General features: G+C 42.5%; 1 protein-coding gene across 3 annotated transcripts in view; it reads left to right on the plus strand.

Moving 5' to 3' along the window:
* Positions 1–8,732: 8,732 nt before the first annotated feature.
* MAPKAPK5 (MAPK activated protein kinase 5) overlaps positions 8,733–18,650 on the plus strand; it is a 28,671-nt gene continuing 18,753 nt past the window's right edge. The window contains exons 1-4 of one of the 3 annotated variants that reach the window (XM_033098209.1): positions 8,733–9,474; positions 16,142–16,215; positions 16,728–16,803; positions 17,587–17,684. In XM_033098209.1, the coding sequence (XP_032954100.1) occupies positions 9,439–9,474; positions 16,142–16,215; positions 16,728–16,803; positions 17,587–17,684 (284 nt within the window). In that variant the 5' untranslated portion in view covers positions 8,733–9,438. The remainder of the gene's footprint in view (positions 9,475–16,141; positions 16,216–16,727; positions 16,804–17,586; positions 17,685–18,650) is intronic. The other 2 variants (XM_033098208.1, XM_033098210.1) reach the window with 2 other exon arrangements.

The following is an 18,650-nucleotide window of genomic DNA, read 5'->3' on the forward strand; positions in this document are numbered from 1 at the left end:
CTTGATTGTGTTGGAATTTTTACCTTGGATATTCTCTTACATAAGCACAGTTCGGTTACTAAATTTGGCAATTTAATTTGATCCTTGTGGGAGCTTCTGACAACAGTGAACACATCTGAGGGACAGGATTATCCACAGGGAAGCAGATGACATTTCCTGGTCCTCCTCTGCCTCCTTGGGGACGCTTATACCCTAGCTACGAACCAGGAAGAGGTCCCCCACTCACCCGTGCTGGCACTCTGATCTCAGACGTGCAGCCTTCAGAACGGTCAGAAATACATTTCTGTTGTTTGTGGGCCACTCAACCTATGGCATTTTGTTACAGCTGCCCCAACAAAGGAAGCATCTGACTTTCATTCATTTCTGACTCCTACCTCCTCTCTTCAATGCCATTGCCAGGGATGGGGGCCACGATAGCAGTTCTGTGTTGGTAAATAATCACCATCACCATCACCAGCAGCAGCTGAGCATTTAGTGGTTTATTTTTAAAGGTACATCAAAATGTCATGTACCTCTATATTTCAGGTAATCTTGTTTCTCGATTTTCAGACGGAAAATAAGAATCAGTTCTCCAATGAGATATAATAATTCTTTGGGAATTTTGACTTCAGAATCTCACTTTATTCTTGGGCTTCAAAAGGCTACCAAATGAAGTTGTTGTTTAATGGATTCAGGGTTTGAGTTTTGCAAGATTAGAAAGTTCTGGAGATTAGTTGTACAATAACGTGAATTATACTTAGCGCTACTGAACTGTACACTTAGAAATGGTTAAGATGGTAAATTTTATGTTATAAAACAATAAGAAACGAATTTTTCAAAAAGGCCACCAAGTGAGACATCTGAGCTGTCCCAGGAGAGGAATGATGTTTCTGTGGCTCCGAAAGGAGAGGCCCCAGCGAGCATCAGGGAACAGTGAGGGAAGCAGAGGGGAGTTGTCTGGCAACGGTCAGAAAAGGCCATGTGTGGGATGGTTCAGGCCAGGTCAGGGGCAGTGTTCCAGCCGCGCCTCAGGAGCCCCGGCAGGGATGCGGAGCAAATGGAGAGCTGCACCACAGGGCACTGCAAGTCCCTTCCAACTCTGAGAGGCGGGAGGATTTGAGAGGAGTCGAGTTCAGCAAATGCTAGAATTTTCCATTCACTGACTGTCAAATTTTACTCTGAAATTCAGGTGAAACACTAGTGTGTGCTCTTACACTAGAGGAGAATACAACCTGGTACGACCTTTCTGGTAGGAATCCTCTGCTAAACAAACAACTGGACAAGTGTGCAAAGCATATTAGGAAAGAGCACTATTTGTAATAGCAGAAAACTTCCAACAACTTAAATGCCCATTAAAAAAACCAGTGACCACTTGGCGGCCTTCAGAGTGACAAGACATCACTCTAAATGTCAAGTAAAAGGAAAATGTTTTGGGGGGGGGACATGGGACAGGAAGTGCAGTGAGACAGGGACATTGCTCCTTTCTGCTTCTCCCACAGCAGGCTCCTTTCTCTGCAGACTGGCTTTCTTCACTTTAATATTCATGAAGCAGATAATGGCTGCCTCAGCCGGGACAACACGACCCACAACTGGCCTAATGTTCCAGTCTCAATTCCCAGGAGGCTCCGATGGGCCAGCTTGGGTCAGATGGCCACTCCTGAGTCAGCCAGCTGTGGCTGTGGGGGTCACATGGCACTTGCCTGTAGTTAGGCCCATCCCCTACGCAGGCTATTGGGTGATGGGCACCCTGGAGGTGTCTACACTCCCCCATCAGTGTGGTCCAGGACCAACGGGCAGCATCTGCATCTCTGGGCAGCTTCCTTGCAACGCAGAACCCCAGGCTCTAATCACACCTGATGAATCAGAATCTACATTTTAACAAGATCCTCAGGGGCTGGTACATGCATTCAAGTTTGAGGGACACTAGTTTATCTCAAGATGGGACAGTTGACTCCCATTTCTTTCCTTCCTTCCTCCTTTTCCTCCCTCCTAGCTTTTCTTACTAAACAGCTTAACTGATATAATTCACATACCATACAATTCACCCATTTAAAGTATCCAATTCAAATTTTTTTGTATGTTCACAGAATTGTGCATCTATCACCACAAGCAATTTTAGAACATTTTCGTTGCCCAAAAAACAACAACAAAAACCCCATACTCCTTGGCTGTCAGCCCCTTATCATTCCCTACTCCCCCTCTCCCAGCCCCTGGCAATCACTAATCTACTTTGTTTCTAGGGATTTGTGTATTCTGGGCATTTCCTATAAGTGGAGTCATACAGTGTACGTTTGTCTTTTTTCACTTAGCAAGATGTTTTCAAGGCTCATGCACAGTGTAGCATGTATCAGTACTTCATTCCTTTTTACCGCCAAATACTATTCCGTTATATGGATATATCACATTTTGTTTATCCATTCATCTGTTGTTTCCAGTTTTTGGCTATTATGAATCATGCTGCTAAGACCATTTGTGTACAAGTTTTTGTGCGGATGTGTCCATTTCTCTTGGGTTAGACTTCCATTTTCAGAAGAAAAAAAAAAAAATCACATGACAGAAACTCAGATGTGACTGGGCCCTGGCTTTGGATAATGCCCAGTGCTGACCTTAAACAGGACTCAGAATTTTCCAGGGCCTCTCCAAAGTAAACACATGCCTGAAGCAATCCTTACAGAAGATTTTGGGAGGGTCAAAGGGGAGTGACACACCACATGGGGTTCAGCCTGTCATTCCTGTCCTTCCCAATCCGCAGACACGCATCTTCTCCTAGGTGTCCTCCCCTTTCCCTAGCCCGGGGTTTCCTTTTTCCTGGTTGTTCGCCCAACACAGCCCCTCCTCTCCCTCTCTGCCTGCATCCCCTGCCCCACCTTTCCTAACGCAGAGCACATCTGTCATACATAATTCGTACCCTCTCACCCACCCTCAACCTTAGTCAGCAAATCAAGGACGCTTGTTGGGGAATGGTGGTAGTTGAAAATGATAAATCATTTTTCTACCACAAATGATTGTAGTTCCCATTAGTCTGCACATTCTTGATTAGCTCACATACAACAAACACACACATTTATAAGTGCATATAAAGACATATGAAGAACAGTAAATTGTGCATCCATAATAAACCTTTACTTTCTTTTTTATATAATCCTTCATTATTTACAATAAGATGTATTGCCTTTATCCAGACTATTTAGTTACTTTTTCCCACTTGTTCTACTATTGAGCATCTTTTATTTCAGTGCATGTAACAGGCCTCTCCTTTCAATGGCTACACTGTTACTTAATGTACAAACACAGTCACCGCATAGTGATGTTTTGGTCAATGACAGCCATGTATGCAATGGTGGTCCCACAAGATTATGATGGAGCTGACAAATTCCTATCGGCTAGAGATGTCGTTGTACCATCATAGCACAACACATTATTCATGTGTTTGTATTGATGCTGGTGTAAAAAAACTTACTGCGCTGCCAGTCGTATAAATGCATAGCACATGCAATTATGTACAAGCCATAATACTTGGTAATAATAAATGACTGCTACTGGTTTATGTACTTACTATACTATACTTTTTATTACTTGAGAGTGTACTCTTTCTGCTTATAAACAAGTTGGCTGTAAAACAGTATGCCGTGTTTCACTGGCAGCAGCCTCATACAAGTTTACTGTGTGTCTTGATTTCCATCATTTTCTCTCATGCTTGATTTAATCTCGTTTTTTTGTGCAGTAACGTGCTGTCCAGGCCTGTTGCCCAGGAGAGGAGTAGGCTAGACCACCTCGGTATGTGTAAGTGCACTCTATGATGTTTGCACAATGATAAAATCACCTGACGACACATTTCTCAGAATATACCTCTTGTCGTTAAGCAATGCATGACTGTATATCACAAGCTATTGACCAACCCTCTATTAATAGATATCCAGGTTATAGAACATTATTTTTATAAGCAGCAAACACAATAGGGAGATGTTCATTTTAAAAATCATAGCTCAAAAGAAGAGAACACTACCACAACAGAAAGCCGCTGGGTTTCTCATGTTGGTTTCCAGTTTGTTACTAGAACTTTCATGTTCCTGGAGGAGGAGTCCCTCAGGAGTGTGAGGATCTGTGGGCTTCTGGGCCTCTGTTATTTCCACACAACGGAGCGAAGTGCTCGTGTTCTGACTGGTGACGAGCTGCTCACCAGTCTCTAACTGCCCACAGGGATTCCACGACCTGTCCAAGCCTGAGCTGAGCTTGACTGCAGTGGAGCCTCAGCTCTCCTGGAGATCTGACAACCACAAGCCTCGAGCTTTCCATTCATTCTGCTTGCTCCAGCAAACATGTTGTTGATCCGTTTAGTCATGACAACGTTGTATATCATCAATGCTGGTCCCGACTCACGTCTCCTTCGGAAAGGCACTCAGAGCTCGTTTCCTTTGGGAAGCTGGGTATCCTCTCTCCAGCCCCAGTGCATCACTTCCTCCTTTGAATTACTGTACATGGTACACACTTCTACATATTGCCTGTATTATGCTGTGCTCCATCTGCTTCCTTCTTAGACTGTGAACTCTTAGATGGTAGAGACCAACTCCGTATCCCAACAGTAGGTGCTCAGTGAACGTGTGTTACAATAGCCTGAGATAACATACAGGTGGTCCCCAACATACAATGGTTCAGAGTTATGATTTTTCAACTTGATGATGGTGGGAAAGCGATACGCAGAATAAATTACATGAGCTATTCAACACATTATTATAAAATAGGCTTTGCGGTAGACGATTTTGCCCAACTGTAAGCTAATGTAAGTGTTTGGTGCACGTCTAAGGCAGGCAAGGCTGAGCTGTAATGGGTTTCTGTGGAGATTTTGGAAAGGAGGTATGCTGTGTCTCCCACAAAGCCAGCTGCGGTTATGGGGTGCTATGCAGCAGCAGGAAAATGCAAACTTGGTTTCAGACGAGAGGAGGAGAAAGTCTGCCTCTGTGGGGGGAGCTTCTAGGAGACTTTCACTTTCTGCATTAACTCCTCAATTGTTCAACTTCTTAAAAATGACATATACAACGCTTCCTGAAATTGGACAAGAAAACCCACTAGAGGGAAAAAGAAAATGGGGGAGGGGAGAGGGAGAAAGACTGTATGGTTTTCAACTGCTTTTTCATGGCCAGTCTTCAAAGACTCCACTAGGAATGAGAGCTATCCCGTGTCAGCAGGGGAAATGAAGTGGACAGGCTTTCCTGGCAATTACTCAAGCAGATTATCCAGTAAGTCAGATGGTGAAACGTGTAAGACTCAGAAGTTCACCACCCTTGTTCTAAGCACTTAGAGAAGGCATCTGGTAGCCTGGGTCTGTTAATACTTCAAACGGACTTTTAAGTGTGTTATTAACTGATTTAATTTAAAAGGAAAGATCCTTTTGAGAGTACTGGGGTTAATCAAGCATCATATTGGGTATTTTTTCTTATTAAGGTAAAATTCACGTAACATAAAATTGGCCATGAACCATTTCAAAGTGCACAATTCAGTGGCATTTAGTGCATTCACGAAACGCAACCATCACTTCATTCTACTTCCAAGACCGCTGGAAAGACAGTTGGCGAGAGTCATGTGGGCCCTCTATTGGGCCACTGTAGTGGGCCGATGAGTATCCCTCCACAAAGTCATGTCCACACGAAACCTCAGAATGGGATATTTGGAAATAGGGTCTTTGCAGACGCAATTAATACTGGATTAGGATGGGCCCTGAATCCAATGCCAGGTGTCCTAGTAAGAGGACAGGACACATAGAGACACACAGAGAAGATGACTATGTGAAGATGGAGGCAGAGACGGGAGTAATGCACCTATAAATTAAAGAATGCCAGGGGCTGCTAAGAGCCACCAGAAGTTGGAATAGGCAAGGAAGCAAGCTTCCCTGGAGCCTTCAGAGGGAGCACAGCCCTGCCAACACCCAGAACTGCACGAGAATAAATTTCTATTGTTTTAAACCACCCAGTTTGTGGCAATTTGTTATGGCAGTCCCAGGTAGTTAATCAATCAGCTCACATTTGAGCTGGCTTCCCTCAGAGCAAACGAGCAAGAGAGGAAGAGAGGGCGCCCAAGATGGAAGCACAGCCCCTGTAACCTAACCTTAGACATGACACTCCTTCATCAGAAGCAAGTCACTGGATCAGCCCACAAGCAGGGTGAGGGGATTACACAAGGTCATGAACACTAAGAGGCAGGCATCGCAGAAGGCCATCTTAGAGGCTGCTTACCAATGTCACTTCCCTAGCAAAAAATGGAGGAAACTTCTTCCTTAGGGTTCTGCTTTCCCCATTCATTGATTCCTTCAACAATTATTTATTAAGCACCTGCAGCGGGCTGAATGTTGAGGATATGACCAATAATGCAGATAAGATTCTTTTCCTTGTCGAGATTATTTATAGTCTGGTGGGGAAGAGGACACTAAAGAATAAAAAACAAATGAATATAGAAATAAAAATTGTGATAAGTACAAAGAAGTTATGAGATAACGGGAACATTTGACTTAGATTGAGGACGAGGGTTAGGCATCGTCTTTCTGATAAAATGGTATTTAGAATGTGGTTGAAGTAGAAATTAGGGCTGTGTATGTGTGTTAGGAGGGGAGAGTAAGTTTCTAGGTAGAGGGAAAGCACGTGCAGATAACAGCCGATAAATTGAGCTGCCAGACTCAGAGTGTTTAAAGAGAGGGACCTGGTCTCTTCTTCATCTTTGCATCTCTATTATGTAGCACAGTGCCTGGCACAGAGAAGCACTTGATAAATTCTTACCGAATGAATGAATGAATGAATCCAAGGCACCTTCTATTTCCTAACTGTTATGGATAATGTCAATTCAAGTCATTTAGAAAATTTCTCCCAAAGTTTACTGCTGGATCACTGTTCTTGTTGGTATTAGGTAACACAGGCAAAGCTGCTCAAATACATAAAATACAAGAAGACTCAAATACATAAAAGTTCAACACAACAGAGGTTTATTGTTATTTCTTCTCATACAACAGTCTTGAGTGGATGTTTAGGTCGATGGAGCAGAGTTCTCCTCTCAATCCAGGAATCTTCCATCTTGAGGCCTTGCCTTCTCCAGAACTTGATTATCACCTTCCAGCTGGCAGAGTAAGTAAGAGCACAGAGCAGCACCTGCTGATGGATTGTCTGGGCCAAGCCTGGAAACTGCACGTCTCTTCTGCTTACTTTCCACCAGGGAGAGCATAGGTACATGGCCACACCTACTTTAAGGGTGCTGAGGAATATACAGTAGGCATATTGCCAACAAACAGTACAATTATACCTGTACCATGATATCCAGTTACGTACTTGACTTATCCTCTGGTATATTGCACAAGAACCTCAAATTAACCTAGACAGAAAACAACTCTGGGTTCTCCACCCTCACCCGCACCAAGTCCTTCATTCACCAAATGGTACCATCATCCATGCAGTTGCTTAAGCCAGACACCTGGAAGTTATTCTTGATTCAGTTTTTATTCTCACTTTCCACATCAAATCCTTTGGGAAGTCCTGGCTACTCTACTAAAACATATCATAAATCCATCTACTCTATCTTTACTGCCACTTCCTTAGTTCAAGCATCATAATAATCTCTCATCTGGATTATTCCAATAGCCTCTTACTAGCTCCCTTGCCTCCATTCTTGCTTGCTCATATTTCATTCTCTATAGAGCAGAGTGAGCTTTTAAAACATAAACATGATCATATCACTCTTTACTTTAAAACCTTCCAATGACATAGAATAAAATCCAAAGCCCTCACTATGACTCCTAAAGTGTATATGATCCAGATGCTGCCACCTCTCCAACCGCATCCTTTCTCTCTCCTACTCTGCTATAGCTACAATGACCTTGCTGCTCCTTGAACACATTTGGCTTATTTCCACCTTGAGAATTCTGCACTTGCTGTTCCATCTGCTCAGAAATCTCCTCCTTCGATTTCCAATAGACAGCTCCTTCTCATTTCTCAGAGGTCTCAGCTTCAATGTTACCTCAATGTTGAGTTATTCTCTTACCTCAGCATCCTGTTCACTTCCTTCTTAGCATCTACAAACCGTGTATTTCCCTGTTTTTTTTTTTCCTTTTTTTTTAAATTAAAATATACTGGGGTGACAATGGTTAGTAAAATTACAAAGGTTTCAATCCCTGTTTATTTTCTGCTTCTCTTTCCAGAAAGTAAGATCTGTGAGCAGCTCCCGTGCCTTGTTCCCACAGTTTCCCCCGTGTCGAATAGGCCTGCACACAGGGGTGCTCAGTAAATAAGTAAATGAATGAAGAAACATGAAGAGGGGATCAGCTTAAAGCTCCTGCAAGGTCCTTTGATAGGCTGTTGGTATAGAGTGAAGAGCACAAACCTGGACCACTTCTCAGGTGTGCGTGAGTTCGGCTCTGAAACTCGGTTACTTAATCTGTAAGCGGGGATTATAACATACTTACCTCTCAGCGCCAAACGCCTACTTTGTAAAGAAGAAAAGAATGGAGGAAAAGAACTTCACGTAAAATTTACGCTCCGTACGTTGAACTATTATAGCTATGATTGTACACAATTCTGTTCTTACCGCAGGACTCGTCGGGGCCTGATTCCCTTTCTCTAGCACGAGTAGACATCCCCGCCTCCTTTCCGCAGGGTTTCTAGCATCTCAGCGGCGTGGGGCGAAAAGGCGACGTGCGGACGCTCAGCCAACCTTTCGAATCTGGTGGCCTCTTCAACGGCCCCGCCCCGTCGGGCCCCGGACCGTTGAGTCATCAGCGCGGCGCCAGCGCTGCGGAAGGCCCGGGGCCCTGTCTTGGCTATGGCGCCTCTTAGGGAGGCCCCGGCCGGCGCCTGCAAACCAACAACGCGGTTCGGGGGCGGCTCGGAAACCCCAGCAGAGGGCAGCGAGGGGCGTGTGGAGCCGCGGGGGCACAGAGTCGGGCGGCAGGCGGGGCTGCCCGGAGCTCAGGCGGGCACAGCGCCGGCGGGCGGGGCTGCCCGGCGCGGGTGTCCCGGCGATGTGTGGCGCTGAAGCGGCAGCGGGAGCAGCAGCGGCGGCGGCGGCGGGCTCGGCCTCGACTTCGCGGCGGTGCCGGCGGCGGAGGCGGAGGCGCAGGCTCCTCCTCGGGACCTGGCGAGCCCGGGCCTAAGCGGCGGCCCTGCGAGGCCCCTGCACAGCGCTCGGGGCCCTTTCCGCCTAGCCCTGCCCCGGGAGCCTGCTTCCCCGGCCGGGGATGAGGCCGGGAGGCAGCCGCGCAGGGCCCAACACAAAGGCTTATCCTCAGGGGCCGCCGCCGCCGGCCTAGAGCCGCCCGCCGAAGCCGAGCCGGCGCCGGGGCCCTCATCCCCGCTGGCCCCTGGGGGCGGCCTGTCTCCCCGAGGCCCAGAGACTGGAGCGCCAAGCCCCGTGCTCCCTCGGCTGCGGTGGGACCGGGCAGCTGCGCAGCCTCCGCCGCACCGGGCCGTAGGGACCCCACGGAGAATGTCAGAGGAGAGCGACATGGAGAAAGCCATCAAGGTAAGAGGGAGAGGCCTCCTTCCTCCTCGCTTTGTCCCTGTGGCATTCCTCTCGGCTCCCACCGAGAAAGCGGAGAGAACTTGGGCGTGGGAGATTCCAGGGACTCCCGGGTTTTGTTTTCCCCGGATTCCGTGGATTGCGTTTTACAGCCCTGGGCGAAGGATTTGTGTTGTAGGGAGGGATGTCCCACTTCGCCAGCTAACCGATTGAAGCGGGGATGTGATTTATGTTCAGCTAGAACGGGAGGTGAGTGGCGTGGAGATATTGATGTGACTGGGACGGAGGGGGCCCTAATACTCTTCTTTGGATCGCTCCCCAAGAGATCCAAAGGGCGGCCAGCTTACGTTTCCGGATGATCTACTGCAACAGCACTTGGAGAGCTGGACTTTACCCATCCCTCCGATTTGTTTGAAACCAGCCTCCTGGAAATTTGCAGTTTCCGAAGGAGGTGGTTCACCTTCTTACAAAACCCGTCCTTTGGCGAATAGATTGTTCTCACTTTCTGTGTGTTCCTCTCCCCTTTTCTTCATTCCTCTCCTCCTAGCGAGCATTGAGTTTATTTAGGAAGAGCTAACGGTGTCCTGTAATTTACTGCTCTGTTAACCGAAAGAAAAGTAAATATGTGTTATAAAATGACCCAAATAAAATAAGTCTTCTAAAACCTCATTTTTACCTTTTTTTTTTTTTTAACAGGCAAACTTTGAGGCACTACGGCACTAAAGAGAAAGTTATCATGTAGCTGTAGCTAGGAAATTAGAGTCTTATGTAAACTGAACATGACGCTTAAGTTTGATAGACATTGTTTACCTTTTTACAGTGTTAAGTCAACTCAGTGCATTTAAGAATTTCATTTTCTCTTGAGGGACAGGCATTCATTAGCAACTTAGGGTTATTTCTACCTTCAAGACACAATCACTGTTATCACTAAGTACTTAACACTTCTAACAATTTTGGGGGTGATAAAGTTTATAGAAATCATCAGTCATTCCAAAGAAACTTCACCTTTTAAAGAAGACATCAAAATATAATGTACAGATTAAGGAAGATCAAATTTTAAATAAAAGAAATAAAGGTTCTAAAAGACTGCTTTGATATATCCATTTTTTTCTTTTGGTTTGGATTTTATCAATACAGGGTCAAGAATTGTTGCCTAAGCTTATATGACTGGGTTGTGAATCAAAGCATTGTGACAGACTTTTAAATTCAACAAGTATTGTCTCATTTGTGCCAGCTGCTGTCTTAGACACTCTTGGTACAAAGCCGGCCTCCTGGATGTACCTGCTCTCATGGAGCTTATATTCTAGATGGTGGAGTTAGGTAATACACATTGCCAAGTGGTTGTAATGAAGAGGTATGGAAAAGGTGAGGAGGGCTGTTTTAGGAAGAGTAGTCAGGAAGGGCCTCTCTGAGGAGGTGACATTTTCATAGAACTCTGGAGGGAGTGAGGGAGCAAACCTCCACTGTCTGGGGGAAGAATATCACAGGCAATGGGAACAGCAGGTACAAAGGCACCAGGTAGGTGCAGGTCTTGTGTGATCCAGGAGCAGCAAGGTGGTGGGGATGTAATGGGTCTGTGTAGATTATGTTATAGAGAGGCGATGGGAAGCCAGACCACATAGGGCCTTATAGACCATTGCAAGAACTTTGGCTTTGACCCTGAGTAGCAGGGGAACTCAGGAAGAGTTCTGAGCAGAAGAGGGACATTGTACTAGTGGGCAAATTTATAAATAGGGAGGCAGCAGTTTCTCCTGGTAGACTCATGAGTTGAAATCTCAGCCTTGTCATTCATTAACTGTATCCTTAAGTCAGCTTCACTTCTCTGTCCCTTAGTTTCCTTATCCGTATAAAGGGGATAAAAACACTCACCAGCTCAGGGTTGCTTTGAGGATTTAATGAGCCAATACATCTAAATGTGATTATAACAATAGCTAACATTTAGTAAAATTTGACAAGTATTAGCTTATAGCAATTTAAGAGTGGTTCAGAAAGAGTCGCCGTTTTCTTCATGTGGTCACTATTGCCCAACCTAATTTTCCTGCCTTTTTAGCCTTTCTTTGCATACTTGACAAGTCATTGGTAAATCTTCCTACAATTTGGATGTGCCCAACCAATAGAGTGGAATTGAAAATATCTGAACTGACAACCAGTACTGACTAGGATTACTCCCTTGGAAGCAAGCCAGCATCACATCAAATAAAACTTTTGGTCTGTGGCATTATGTTTTATTCATTGTCTTGCAGTTTTTGAGGCCGTCCCTCAAATGGAGAGAACTGAGACCTCTAGAGTTCAGCTGGAAAAGCTGTTTCCTGGGCTGTAACCATAGCACTTAAAACTTCTGCTGCCTACCTGAGAGCAGGCTGATTGGGATTCTGACAGGGATTCCATTGAATCTATTGGTCAGTTTGGGCACAGTCGTCATCTTAACATTGTCCTCTAATCCATGATTAAAAATGTATTGAGACTTCCGATCTAGCCTATGGTTCATCCTAGAGAATATTCCATGTGCACTTGGGAAGAACCTATATTCCCCTGTTGTTGATGGAGTGCTCTACAGATGTCAGTTAGGTCAAGGTGTGGATAATGTTGTCCTCTCTGTCCTTGCTGATTTTGTGTCTAGTTTTTCTATTTATTATTGAGAGTGGAGGTATTGAAATCTCCAACTGTTATTTCTGAATTGTCTGTTTTTTCCTTAAATTTTGCTTCATGTGTTTTTGGACTCTGTTAGGTACATGCATGCATACATATGTTTATAGCTGTCATGGCTTCCTGGTGAATTGACCTTTTTATTATTATAAAAAGTGCCTCTCTTTCTCTGTTAACATCTTTTGTTTTAAAGTCTATTTTGTCCGTTGTCAGTATAGCTAGCTCCTCCAGCTCTCTTACGGTTACTCATGGTGTATGTTTTTCTATCCTTTTACTTTTTTTTCTTTTTTTAATTATAGTAAAATACACATAACATAAAATTTACCATCTTAACCAGTTTGAAGTGTACAGTTCAGTGGTATTAAATACATTTATAATTCATAATTCACCACCATCCATCTCCAGAACTCTTCATCTTATAAAACTGAAGTTAACACACTCATTAAGCACTAACTCCCCACTGCCTCCTTCCACCTATCCCCTAGCAACCACCATTCTACTTTCTGTCTCTATGATTTTGACTACTCCTAGTACTTCATATAAGTGGAATCATATAGTGTTTTCTTTTTTGTGACTGGCTTATTTCACTTCACATTATGATGTTCTCAAGGTTCATCCATGTTGTAGCATATTACAGAATTTGCTTCCTTTTTAAAGCCGAATAATACTCTATTGTATGTATATACCACATTTTGCTTATCCATTCGTTTGTCAGTGGACACTTAGGTTGCTTCCATGTTTTAGCTGTTGTGAATACTACTACTGTGAACATGGAAGTACAAATATCTCTTCAAGACCCTGCTTTCACTTCTTTTGGGTATATACTTGGAATTGCTGGATCATATGGTAGTTCTATTTTTATTTTTTTTGAGGAACCGCCATACTATTTCCCACAGCAGCTGTACCATTGTATGTTCCCACCAACAGTGCACAAAGGTTCCAATTTCTCCACATCCTCACCAACTCTTGTTATTTTCTGGTGGTTCACATCCTAATGGTGTGAGGTGGTATCTCGTTATAGTTTTGATTTGCATTTTCTTCTTGATTAGTGATGCTGAGCATCTTTTCATGTGCTACTGGCCATTTGTGTATCTTTGGAGAAATGTCTATTCCAGTCCTTTGTCCACTTTTTTTCCTTTGCCCATTTTTTGAATTGGGTTTTTTTTTTTTTTTGGTGCGGGGTGGTTACATTTTCGGAGTTCTCTATTCTGGATATTAATCCCATATGAGGTGTATGATTTGCAAATATTTTCTACCATTCTGTAAATTGTCTTTTTTACTCTGTTGATAGTGTTTTTTGATGCACAAAATTTTTAAATTTCATGAGGTCCATTTTGTCTATTTTTCTTTTGTTGCCTGTTCCTGTGGTGTCGTATCCAAGAAATTGTTGCCAAATCCAATGCTGTGAAATTCTTGCCCTATGTTTTCTTCTAAGAGTTTTATTGTTTTAGGTCTTACATTTAGGTTTTTGATCCATTGGAATTCATTTTTGTATATGGTGTTAAGGGTCCAACTTCCTTCTTTTGCATGTGGATATCGTTTTCCCATGATCATTTGTTGAAATCCTTTTATTTTTAACCTGTTTACATCTTTGAATCTAAAGTATGTCTCATAGATAGCAGCACATATAGTTGGATCTTTCCTTTTAACCCAGTAAATAATTATTTTTTACTATATTATTTTATTTTGATGTTTGTTATGCAGAAATTTATTTATTCATTATTTTGTAAATATTATTTACAAAAACAAGGAATGGATAGATTTGCCTGTGGGTTATAATTTGCTAACCCTTGGTCTAGAAGGATTCTCAAGAATTCCTTCCATGTGTCTATTCTATATCCTTGTTAATTTTAGGTAATGTGTATATTTCTTTAGCAGAACCCAGTCAATGTGTTTGTCACAATGTGTCGTGTCAATGTGGAGCTTTGAAATACTCCCTAATTTCCTGCACAGAAGTGTTTTAATTGACCTATGCCTTCCTACCTTCTCCTTTGTCATTAAAATATGTGACAAAATATGCCATCGACACATTGAAGAGTTGACAGGTCCTTCTTTTGTCCATCTGAGCTTGGTGAAGCCCTAGCACTGATTAGTATTTATGGCAGCAACCACAAATGTGCCAGAATTAAATCTGGGAGAGGACAAGAGGTGTAAGAAAAACAGGGTTCAGAAATCAGCGCACCGAAGAGGCCTGGTAGTGCTTCTCTTACCTTCTGCAAAGCCAAGTGTCAAACCTCCAGTCAGAGCCTCTACACCTTGAACTGTCTTGGCTGTCCATTAAGTAGAGGGCCATCTTAATAAGCACTAGTACAGTGAAGAATTTGGTCTAATGTTATTTTCACATCTCTGGAACTGGGCATATGAACAATCCTTTGATCTGATTATAACAAATAATTCTGTAGAACAAGTCTTTATTTTTCATCAAATCTCCTATGAGGAGTGTATGTTTTCATCAGAGTAGACGAGAGGAGGGGTTTGGCAAATGATTTTACTCCACCATGAAGCTTAGACCATGCTCCAACTCCATTTCCCAGTCGTGTATTATTCCCCATCTTCTAAACCCACAGGCCATGCAGTGGAAACTGAAGGAGGTAGATAGATTACATGGATAGGTTTGAATTCTGTTTAGGAGGTGGTTAGTAGAGACAGCGCCTGGGACTTCCCTCCTTCATTCGGCAAGATTTGTCCCTATTCATGCCGAGGCCTGGACAGTTACCCTTGATAGCGGAAATGGTGCTAGGGAAGAAGCCAACGCCATAGATTCTAGCCTTGTTAGTGCCTGTAATGTACTGTATGATCTTGACAAGCTTCTTAACCTCGAGGTACAGTTTTTCAGAAGGGAGTTTATGTCACGATCTTGCTGGTCCCTCATAAATCAATATCCCTCCATCATCTGGCTTATTTTACCTTTCTAGTCATTTATTCTATAATTGTCGATCATTTCCTATATAAGAACCTTTATCAAGACTGGGCAGCAGACAGGTATGGAGATGAAGCTATTCTAAGCTTGTTTTAGACATCTGCATATTCATTGGGCCGATGCTTTGTTTTCATCTCTGAACTTAGTCTGGTGTCTGGCACGTATTATCTGCACAATGAGTGTGTGTTACATGGACAAATAACCTGTTCTCAGACACTGGGAATTAGGATTCTAGTGGTAAAGACAGTCTATCAGATTTTTACTGTAACCAAACAATTTGAAAGTCTCATGAGTTTTGGCCTAAGTTTTCAAGGTCTGCAATTGGTTTCCTATTCCACATATGGAACTCTGGAAAATTAATTTTAACCTACTACAATTTAAATATATAGCTTTCTTGCCTAAAAATGATGTATGGCAACAGAAGCTTCACATACAGTGACTACACAGGAATTCCATGAAAAAGTTCATTAAACTGTAGAGGCTCTATTTGGAACTATTGAAAGCTATTTTAAAAATCTTTTTAAAAATATAAAAAGTATAGTTGCACAATATGACAGAACATCTTTGTACTCAAAATATTGCTGTTGAAAATTAAATTTAGTATGATATTTACTACTATTTTATTTGAACTTTTTAAGTCTTAATTTATTCAGTTATTCCAACAATTTGGTCAACTTGTTCAAAGATATAGGCCTTTCTGTTGTAGCAGCATATATCAGACCAGTCTTTCTGGAATCTCAGGAAATACACCTGACCATTTTAGCAAATACGTATTTAGTGAGACATTTTGAAAGATATCTTCCCCCAACACTCCAAAGATAAAAACAAAACACTGAGTATCTACTCAAATGGACCTTGTAGATGAGCTGAAGAATTTCTTTTTATCCTAAACATTTTGCTTTCTCTCTTGTTGGAAAACAATGCCTAACCTCATCATTTAGACAAAATGTCTAAAAGCCCCACAGAACACAAAACCCTGTGCTTATCAGATTCTCTCAGAAGGTGAGATGTTGGGTGGTAAGGTCTTCTATTGTCCCACCTCTGTTTAATTGTTCAGCTTTTTAATCGCAGAATTATTCTCTGCCCCCTCTTTTATTTTAATAGGAAACCTCCATTTTAGAGGAATATAATATCAATTGGACTCAGAAACTGGGAGCTGGAATTAGTGGTCCAGTTAGGTAAGAGACCTTTGTGCGAACTATGACAAAATTGCTCTGAAAAGGACAATTTGAAATACATCTTAAATTAGAAGGATCAGAGGGTGCCAGATTTGTGAAATAGCCTTAATTTAACAAGTGGAGGTATTTATGTTAGGCTGTTTCTCATCCATTTAGAAATATATTTAAATGACCAAGTCACATGGCCTGTAACAAAATCTTATAACATGTTGATCCCATAGAGCCACCCACTGTGAGATTCCCATGTAGCCGGCAGAGGCCTTTCTTTCTTTCTTTCTTTCTCTGCCAACCTTGAGTTGATTTCACGAGGCTGGAGGCTCAAGAGCTGAGGCCTGTGAAAAGTGGGTGAGGTGCTTCTCTGCCTCTCCACCTGCTAGCTGTGGGGGCACGTTTGTTCTGATGCACCGGGATATACTCTTGATTAGAATACAATTCTCAAAGAACAAACTTGTTAAATTAGTTTTCACTGTAACATTGATAATTTCTGATTGAATTGTTTTCTCCAAATCTAGAGTCTGTGTGAAGAACTCTACCCAAGAACGATTTGCACTGAAAATTCTTTTTGATCGTCCAAAAGCTAGAAATGAGGTATGATCCTTTATTGCCTTGACTTGCCCAGATATTTGAAGTGCGTAAGAATTATTTTTTTTACAGTAAGGCGGGTTCCTGGAGAGATGCACAAAGAATTTGTTTTTTTTTTAAATCCATACGTACCCCTTTTCCCTATTCATGTTATTCCAAGCAACCCTGTATCTATCGGTAGTCAAGGCTGTTAGTACTGAATCTTATTTCCTTTCAGCCACCTCTTGTTCTTTTTAATTAATGTGATTCTTGTACCTTGAAGTATTCAGGTTTACTTCAGCTTTTGCTTATTGAAAAAAGTCCTTGAAAAGTGGAGATAAAATAATACAAGGAAGGGGCTGGTGAAGTATCTTGAAAGTGTGCTTGCAGGAGGACGTATTTCTAGTTTTTAAAAATAAACATTTGTTTTAAGTTATCTGGATACGGTGATGACTTGTTAATAATGTGCAGTGAAGGACTTACTCTTTTGCTTAGAGATATATGAATAATATCTGAAATAAAATGAATTATTTGCCCAGTTTTTCATTTGCCAATAGATAGGACAGTAGAAAGTAATCTATTGTTTAGGTTTTATTCGTGGAAAGAGCATTAAGGAGGTAATCTGTGAAAAGTTTTCTTTTTGTTTTTTGTTTTTTTAAACATCATTCCAGATGGTAAGAATTTTTTACTGTAATAGGCTTATCCCCTTGTGCCTAGTGTGGTCAGTTTTTCTGGGGGGCAGGGGCGGAGTTTGGAGAGAAAATGTTGGCATTCTCTATGTACAGAAACATTTCCTCTGTTCTCTTTAAGGTACGTCTGCACATGATGTGTGCCACACACCCAAATATAGTTCAAATTATTGAAGTGTTTGCTAACAGTGTACAGTTTCCTCATGAGTCCAGCCCCAGGTAAGACTACACAGGTCATCGCCACATGCCCACCTCTCTTTATGTAGGCCAAGGGATAGTGGGGTCTTCCTCTCTTGTGCCCCACCCCCTTCTTTCCTTCCCTCTTTCCCTGCTTGCCTCCTCCCCCTCTCTTTTTTTCTCCTTTACGTTTTGTTTTAGAGAATTTCAAACATTTGTGAAAGCAGGCAGAATTATGTCATGAGTCCCTAGGTACCTGTCACCCAGCATCAGCAGTTATCAACTCATTGCAGTCTTATTTCATTTATACTCCATCTGCTCTCCTGGCCCCCAATTATTCTGAGTACTTTCTTTCATTTTAAAAAAGCATGTAATGTGGAATTAAAACAGATTCTATTTCAAATTAGCGAAAGGAGACCAAATATTATTCTAGGCAATGTCTTAGAGGTTGATACGGCAAAAAGCCCTTATTGCTTAGTCTGACATTCCTTTTAAAGGAGAAGTGTTTGGCAAGCCCATTGGGTGGCATTCTAAAGTCTCTTCCAGGGAATTCAAAATGAAATAAGGTATGGTTTCTGTTGAGGGGACTGAGATATAAATCTGTCATAGCAATGTGACAGGTACCAGGGCGGGGCATCCATAAAATGTTTTGAGCTTACAAAGGAGGAGAGCTGTTAACGGTAAGCTGGGGAGGCAGTTGTCTCACAGAGTGGTTATGTGGCAGGGCTGGGAGTTGAAGGGGGTAGGTAGAAGTTTTTCAGGTGGAGAAAGAAGACAGATTTGTAAAATCAAATAGGAAATGAAATGATTATTTCTTGCAACTGTGCTCTGTTGGTGAAAGCATTTGGATAGAAGCTGGAAGCATTTATATCAAAGGATGGTAACCAAAATTCAGATTTTTTTTTTTTACAACAGGAGTATTTTTGCTTTTATTTAGTCGCTATGTAACCTTGTCCATCTATCTTTCTGGGCATGCTGTGGGCCACATGGGAAACTAGTGGAGTGGGG

The sequence above is a fragment of the Rhinolophus ferrumequinum genome, chromosome 25 (genome assembly GCF_004115265.2).
Source record: "Rhinolophus ferrumequinum isolate MPI-CBG mRhiFer1 chromosome 25, mRhiFer1_v1.p, whole genome shotgun sequence".
NCBI lineage: Eukaryota > Metazoa > Chordata > Mammalia > Chiroptera > Rhinolophidae > Rhinolophus > Rhinolophus ferrumequinum.